The sequence below is a fragment of the Perca flavescens genome, chromosome 20, assembly GCF_004354835.1.
Source record: "Perca flavescens isolate YP-PL-M2 chromosome 20, PFLA_1.0, whole genome shotgun sequence".
NCBI lineage: Eukaryota > Metazoa > Chordata > Actinopteri > Perciformes > Percidae > Perca > Perca flavescens.
In genome coordinates, this window is record NC_041350.1 from 15160173 (window position 1) to 15168378 (window position 8206).

The window sequence follows — 8206 nt, forward strand, 5'->3', positions numbered from 1 at the left end:
GTAGGTATTTAAAAAAATGTACTTAGTTACTTTTAACCACTGTAAGTACGTGATTAATGTAAATATAATAGGTATGGTGAGGTTACACTATACTTTATTTAAGGATTTTAGCTGTTTCATGCAAAATTTGCAGTATTCTTATGCAGTACATATTATTCAGATATAATATTATTCAGAACAAATTCTTAAAAACATATTCTGCAGTTTTATTGTAACCATACAGTAGTGCAGAGTTGACGCCATTGACACTGTCCCGTCCGCAAAATTACGAATCCCACTATGGCCACGCCAAGACCCGCCCTACGAAGCAGCTCGATTGGTTGGGTTTAGGCATTTCACCTCGAGTGGTTAAGGTTAGGGTTAGGGGATTGGTCAGGGGATAGGACCTGTACATGTAAGCATGGACGCCTGGCCATATCGCGTCCCGTCCATCAACTTTGTTAACTTTGAAACCCGAAACCACCCCCAAAGCACTGACGTCAGAGTGGACGCTGGCCATCGGCGTTTCAAGGGCAAAATAATAGAGAGGAGGGGTCCTAGATAAGAGAAGACTTAAGTACTGTAGGCTACAAGTGTACAATCAAAACGATGGTACCGACCTCTGTTTAATACATCCCATGATAACGATGGAAGCTGCAGTTCTGTATAAAAGCCCGAAGAAACGGTACCTTCTTTCAACGTTGCAGCACTAGCTTGAAGACCACTGGTTTTTTTCAACACTAGCAACACGCGCTTTTAAAGGGGCAGCACCGGGCTCACTTGTAAGTCATCATGGCGGATTCCAGCAACCACATTACACGCCTGTCCCGGGCTTTATCACAGCCTACACTCAAATTGGCCGAATGTAACGATGTTAGTCCTGCGAGAACGATTCCGCTGCATCCATGCCGAAGGAGAATGTTATCGAGCTGCACCTCGATCGAGTGCATTGAGCCGGTGACTTCTTATATCGAGGCGCGAGTCCTGGTTATCAACACCGGAGGAACCATCGGGATGACTCTTCATGATAATGGTAGCTATGGCTTAAACAGAACTTTTTTTTTCTCTGCCCTGTGCTCTGGGGCAACTAGCTGCAGTGTGGAAGCTCGCTAGCACAACAGATAACTTGCTGTTAGCAGGTGCGTTGCATGTTGTTCTCATGTTACTGCGAGCATGAGGCAAAGCGAGTGCATCCTAAAATAGTCGTGCCAACTACAAGCTTAAGCTAAGTTAGTTCAGTGATGATCAGAACCAGCACATTTAGCTTGGATAAGAAAGTTCGACTCTACCTAGACATCCAGCTAAAATGCATTGAGTTTGTAAATATTTTAGGGAGGCAATGCTAAAGACAGTAACGTTACTGTACAAGCTGCCCCTCATGATGCAACTTTCCTTTTAGCTTGAGCGACATCCCAGATCTCTCTCAATGAATAACTAGCTAGATGTTGACATAAGGGCATTGGGCAACATCTGGACATTGTCTTATTCACTCTGTAGTATTACCTAAAGGTATTTGTTGTTTTGACAATGCTATAATAAAATGGCATTGTTGTTGAAGGTTTGCCTCTAAATCTAAATTAAATTGGCCTGGAGATGAATCCCACTTAATTGTGGATATGTAGGTCCACACATCATAGTGTCTTTCACATTTGCAGCAAAATTGAGATCCTCCGAGTGGCACTGGCACCACCGTGGCAGCCAGGTGTCAGGACATTGACAAGCAAGTGGCACTGCAGTGGAAAGTGAGTGGCAGGTTTCTGGACAGTGGCAGGCGAGTGGCACTTGTTGGGCACCCGCTGAGCGGCAATAGGGTGGCAATTTGTAGCAAATTTCAGGAGTTTTGTTTGCATGATTTGTTTGTCATGACAGGTCATCTGTCGTAAGTTGGTTTATGATTTTTTATAAAGCTCTACTTTTTGTTTTTCATTCATTTTATTTATATTTCCACCAAGGTGGTTATGATTTCGCCCATCACTAGATGCCCCAAGCTGCTACAGGAGTGCCACAGTTGACAGTGTCAAGAGTCCATATAGCTGCTGTTGCATAGATGTCAGCAGTAGCTTTGATTAGTTAGATTAATTTGATGCATTAGTCGACAATGCCATTAGCACCCAGTTTTGTTGCCTAAACCTAACCAAACTGTGAAAATAATAAGTCAGCTAAGTTTAAAAATAGGTTTCTCACGGGATACAAATCTCAATCTCCTGAGTGACAGTCCTATCTATGACCCATTCATCCACAGTGATCTCCTGGCTTTCACTCTTAATAGTACTAGGAGGTGAGGGCTTGGTGTAGCTGTGAGAGATGTCAGGCTTTATAGCAGCACTTTACACAAGCCAGACTACTCCGCTGCTGCTCAGATGTCATGAAAAAGTGTAAAACAAACAAGTTTGTAACAAAAAATGTGTAAACAGGATTATTATTATTATTATAGCCCACAGCCCATAGGTTTTTTTTTATTTTATATAGTTGTTTTTTTTTTTTAAATAATGACTATAAACATAAGTGTTAGTAAAGAGTGTATTTTGATTAATTTTCATTAGGGATCGACCGATATGGATTTTTTTAGTGCCGATACCTTTTTTTTTTTTTTTTTTTCATCAGCCTTAGCCGATACGGGCTGCCGATTTTCTTGAGCTGATATTTGGAGCCGGTACTGCTTTTGCTCCCTCAGTTTACATCATAAAAATGTAAACCCTGCCACACTGGATTTGTTTTCGGAATCTGCTCTGCCATTTAAAAAAAAATAATAAACAAAAACACACATCAGTGTCACTTCTGCAATCATCTTACATTCATATCACCTAAATTATGTGTGCAATGTGCATCATATGGATGGATGCACTGCATATGGTTAACTGTGCAAGGGTAAAAGGCTTTCATCAACATCTACAACACAGCCTTGATGATGTATTGCTTGCTGACATATTATAAGACAGATATAATCGGGTCATCACAAAATGTCCTTTATCAACACATTTAAATAATTTAAGAAAACGTTAAACCTGAAAAGTAGCCCTTGAAATAAAGTGCTTGATTTGTAATTTAAGACTACCAGTGCATGGTTTGCACGTGAACTGCAGCGTCCCCAGCAACACAGAGCTGCCTGTGGACGCCGGTCTGTAAATAATGCCGGTGAACGAAGCAGCGATGCCGATACACGTAAAAACACAAATATCGGCCCAATATATTGTCCGGCCAATAAAATCGGTCTATCACTACTTTTTATTTCAAAACGGGTGAAATCATTACCTCCTTGGCAGAAGTAAATAAATAAAAGTAAGTAAATAAAATTAATGAAAACCTAAAAAATGTAAGCTCAACACAACTCCTAAAATGGACTAACCTGAATACAACTGTTGTGACAACAAACCATGCATGGTTTGTTGTCACAACAGGTCAGCTGAGTGTGTGCATGATGCCCACACTCCTGTGAATTTTCCCTGTAAATTAGCAAATCGAGGCAGCATTCCTCAAATGCAGACAGATGGCCACTATAGTGCCGCTCGGCAGCTTCTTGACGTGTTCTCTCTAAAACCTCCCACACGCTTTCAACTGAGGTGCCACTCGACTGCCGATGTCAGTAATAAAAACACTCGCTGTCTCTCCACATTTGTTTGTTTCTAGCCAGGGTCTTTTAATCTGCCACACGACCAATCCAAGGCTATGTCCCTGTTCCTGAAACATGAGCTGAGTCTACTTTGAACCATTGATAGACTGTGTGCTCTAAGGTTTATAAGAATAATAAATAAAGGTAATCCCCTTTTAGTTATGATTCTTAGAAATTCTTTCAGTCCCTGCAAGTGTCATTTCTTCCATGTACCACTAGGGTTCAGTATGAGACTGTTTGGTGTTGAGATGATTTTAAATCCCCTGTACTATTCTCTTTAACTGTTACTGATTAACAGTAATCCCACAGAGAGCAAGCTATGAAATGTTACAATACCCCCTTTTTTTCTATTTCTGTAATCCACAGGGCTTGCCCCACAAGCCAATGCATTTGTGAAGAACCTACGCAAGTTGCCCTTCTTCCACGATGAGAAGTATGCCCAGGAGACCGGCCTGTTTGAGTACTATGGAGATGAGACACTGGTCTTGCCGTAAGTGCACCCTGCAGAATTCCTCCCTGCTCAGTCAGCACATAGCTATAACTTTATTCAGAATTACAATAGTCTACGCTCTGCTCTTCCCACTCCTATGCCCTTGTCTACGAAGTGTGATGATTCATGTTGTCATTGTATGTGTAATATCTATTACTTTAAGACTTTTTATATAATGGCCATCTTATAGATGCAAAAAAACAGTTTTGTTTAAAGTCAGTTTCACAAATGCATACAATTTAACTTTTTTTCTTTTCTTTTTTTTAACCCGTGTCACAGCGAATGTAGATTTTTTTTAATTTTTTTATTAGGAATATTATTGTTACAAAGAAACCATCTATTTTGTATAATAATTTACCTTTCAGTTTAGATATACATGACTATGCGACGAGACATGCCACAAGAGGTAACTTTACTTTACCAAAGCAAAGACAAATACTGTTAAACGAATGGTCATGTATAGCGCAATGCAAGAATGGAATGTGTTACCTGAACAAATAACACAAGAAAGCAGTAAAAGGAGATTTAAAAGTTTAGTTAAAACATATCTATTGATTAGAGAAGTTGAGTAGACAAAGAAACAACATTGGTTGAGGTTTAACAATATATGTATGTATGTATGTTCACTTGTGAGATGTGTCCAGAGAGGATGAAAGATGTTATGTGACGATAGTATATGGATATGCCTGTCTTAAAAATGTGTTTAACCTAAATGTAAGGAATGCCCTATGACTGCACTGGTGTGTCTGTCCTTGTCTTATGTGTGTATTTTGTTATTTTATATGAGTTGTGTCATGAAATGATAGTGTACATTTAGTTTTTGACTTACAATTTTTATTTTTTATTGTTTATGATGTTATGTGTATTTATTATTGCATTACCATATTTTCTAGTGAGTTGTAAGGACCTCAGGAAGAATAGCATCTACAATGCAGGAGCTAATGAGGATCGTATATAAACAAACAAACCTGGAAGATTGTGAGCATCATGCAGGGTCAGTGGTGATCACAGAGGCAGCAAGTGTCTTTTGCTTTACTTGCATGTAAATCAGTGTACAGTAACAACAAAGGTAATTGTCATTTGCTAATTCAGAATATTTGTCACCTGTAATGAACTTAGAGATTGTCATGCAGTGTGTTCTTCATTTTTCATCCTAGAGCGCTAAACCAGACCTAAATCATATTGTTATACAGTAGTTGCAGACCACTGTGAAGAGAAGTTAATAATATGTAGTATAGGCAAAATCATGTTAGAATCGATAAACACTGCACCTTATTATCATGACTGTTTATCTATACCCTAGAGTACAGTTGGTTTTATGGTCTTCATACAGTGCAAGATACATTTCATTACAGAAAAAGCAGAGACTGAATGTAAGTAACTCACTGTCCTCAGTGGTTTTAATGACTCTAAACTGCTTTTGGTGCTTTAACAGGAGGCCAACGCCCCATGCTGACAATCTATTTCATGGGTACTGAAGTACTGGTAGCATTGTGTGTGCCTGCACTGTACTTGAGAGTGGTTTGATGTCTCTGCAGTCCTTAAGACCAAATGTTTGGGTGCGCTTGCCTGACGGGAAATGCATGCCAACGTGGCCTTTGGCAATAGGAGCAAATACCAGGAAGGAAACGGAGCACTGAGCTGTGTTTGCTGTCCTGGCTCCTATATGGTGGAATGACCTCCCTATTGACATCAAGATACCCGAAAGCCTACGCATCTTCTGCCAAAGGCTAAAAACAAATCTCTTCCGACTACACCTTGGATAAACCTAAAAAAAAATAATAATTTATATATATTTCTTGAAGCTGCACTTTCATATGGCTCTTTGTAGTTTTACTTATTTAAAGCTTATGTACTTGAACTTACTACTTGTTCAGGGTTGAAAGCACTTATTTGTAAGTCGCTTTGGATAAAAGCGTCCGCTAAATGACATGTAATGTAATGTAAAAGTATTTTTGTGTCTCTTACTCTACACTTGCTAATATCACCTCTGTCACCAACAAGCCAGCTGCTTTAACGTGTGGCAGAAGAGTAGCCCAGCTGAGATAGACTCATGTTTCTTCGAGGTTTCATTTGTGAAAAGCTGCTGTTGGCATGCTGAGAAAAGCCAGGCTAATCTACTCTATTGCTGTTTGTTTAATCCATGTTGTCTTGATGTCTGGTGCTTATGCTGTGGAGCAGTGAGAGTGGAGCCCCTTGTGACAGGCCTCCCCAGCCGATCAACGGCCTCTTAATTGTCAGTGATAGTGGGGGCGCCTCTACCAGAAACGTACCCTTACTCGCTTCTACTTAGCTGCTTCGTAGATGTCTGAAATGTTAGCAATCAGTTTACTTTGACTAATATTAAACCTTTGCTAACATAGTAATAATATTTATGTTTAACATGAATCCATGAGCATGTTTTTATTAAATTTCTTGTCATTTGTAAGCATGATTTACTTTTTAATATTTGCTCATCCTTAAGTTGGCATAGTGTTAATATCAACTGAATTCACTGTAGGCTTATTGCAAGTATAATACATGTTGATAGTATGCAGTTCCAGCCTATGTTGAAGGAGGGAATTAGTTTATTGATTTATTCAAAAGCTTTATTCATGTGATGTTGAGAGGCAATGCTACAAGGCTGTTCGCACACCCCACCTTCAACCCTCTTGTTCCACTTCTTAAGACACACATACACATACACACAGACATTCATTATTCTTAAGCTATGAGGCATCTTAGCACGGGTATGCTAATGTGTAGCTTTGCAACACCTTAGGGTACCCTGCCAGATAGATGAATAATTGGTGATTTGAATAGTGTTTTCTTGTGGCACTTTGGCTTCAAGATTATCACCAACATATGTTCTTGGGTCGTGTGTGGACTTAAGGCTAATTAGAAGAGTGTCTGTAGGACCCCTGGTTGGGTGAACTGGGGCTCGCTTGGTCGTCCCCCTGCTGTTCCATTCAGCTCCGATCTTCATGTTATAAGGGGAATGTGCCACTTTTTTTTTTTTTTTTTAAAAGGGAGATTAAAAAAAAATCCTTCCATGTTCTGCTTTATACAGAGTGTCGCAGGTGGGGCCGTGGGACGCCTGGGTTAAACTCAACTTAGAGGCGACATAAATATGTATACATGGAAAGCTCTCTTCCTTGTTATCGGAATGAAAAAGAAACCTGAATGACTTACTAAAGAACCCTCAAGATATATTGCATCAGCCACATAATGTCCCTCAGCTTTGCCTTTATTCACAATACAGAGTGGTAAAGCTCCACAGAACATTAAGGCTTTACTATGGAAAGTGAAAAATGGCACAATTTAAAGTGCTGCTCTCTTTAACAGTACCAACCATGCCCCTCCCTTTTACCCTTCCAAAATTCTCCCTCTGTGTTTTGGCACCCCACTGCTGAGACAGAAGGCTCGGCTAAATAGACTTTGTCTCGCTTCGCAAAGTCAGTTTGGTTTTTAGCGTTCCCCTTTCCTTCTTTAAACTCACTTCTCAAATTTAACCAGAACTTGATCCAACTTTGTTAAACGAACACAAGGAAGACAAATAATCATTCATCACAGTGAAGATAATAATCATTCATTTAACCACTTGTCCTTTATGTGTTTATAGTGAATGTCTTCGCTTGCAAAAACTAAACCGCTGGTTTGTCCTATTTAAAAAAAAATAAATAAATAAAATAAAATAAATAAATAAATAATAATAATAATAAAAAAAAAAATGTAATGTGCTTGTATATAACGACATGAACTCATAGATAAACCACTCTCTCTCTCTTCCAGGCTGAGTAAAAACAAGAGGATAGTCTACACTATTTTAGAGTACGACCCTTTGCTGGACTCCTCTAATATGACCACAGAAGACTGGGCTAAAATCGGAAAGGACATCGAGGTACCTGCTGCTGGATCTGTTTTCAATTGTTAGGTTTTTGATTGACTCTGTTTCTAAACAAACCCCTCATAATTTAATCAATCAATCCTATAATATTCATATTGCTCATAAAATACAACGTATGGTAGAAAACTGTATTTAAGCTGCCATTTAAATTATTCACACTATGTGGTCTTTTTTTTTTTTTTTTTTTTTTCTTGTTTAGAAAAACTATGAAAGCTATGATGGTTTTGTGATCCTCCATGGC

The 8206-nt window shown here is 39.1% G+C and overlaps 1 protein-coding gene across 4 annotated transcripts in view; it reads left to right on the top strand.

The window, feature by feature from the left end:
* Positions 1-400: 400 nt before the first annotated feature.
* The window catches only part of aspg (asparaginase homolog (S. cerevisiae)), a 21645-nt gene continuing 13839 nt past the window's right edge, over positions 401-8206 (top strand). For 2 of the 4 annotated variants that reach the window (XM_028566385.1, XM_028566387.1), the window contains exons 1-5: positions 401-1012; positions 3956-4079; positions 5515-5550; positions 7851-7959; positions 8165-8206. The exon at positions 8165-8206 is cut by the window's right edge and continues 84 nt beyond it. In XM_028566385.1, coding sequence (XP_028422186.1) covers positions 772-1012; positions 3956-4079; positions 5515-5550; positions 7851-7959; positions 8165-8206 — 552 coding nt within the window. In that variant the 5' untranslated portion in view covers positions 401-771. Of the gene's footprint in view, positions 1013-3955; positions 4080-4972; positions 5074-5514; positions 5551-7850; positions 7960-8164 lie in introns of those variants that run through there. The other 2 variants (XM_028566386.1, XM_028566388.1) reach the window with 2 other exon arrangements.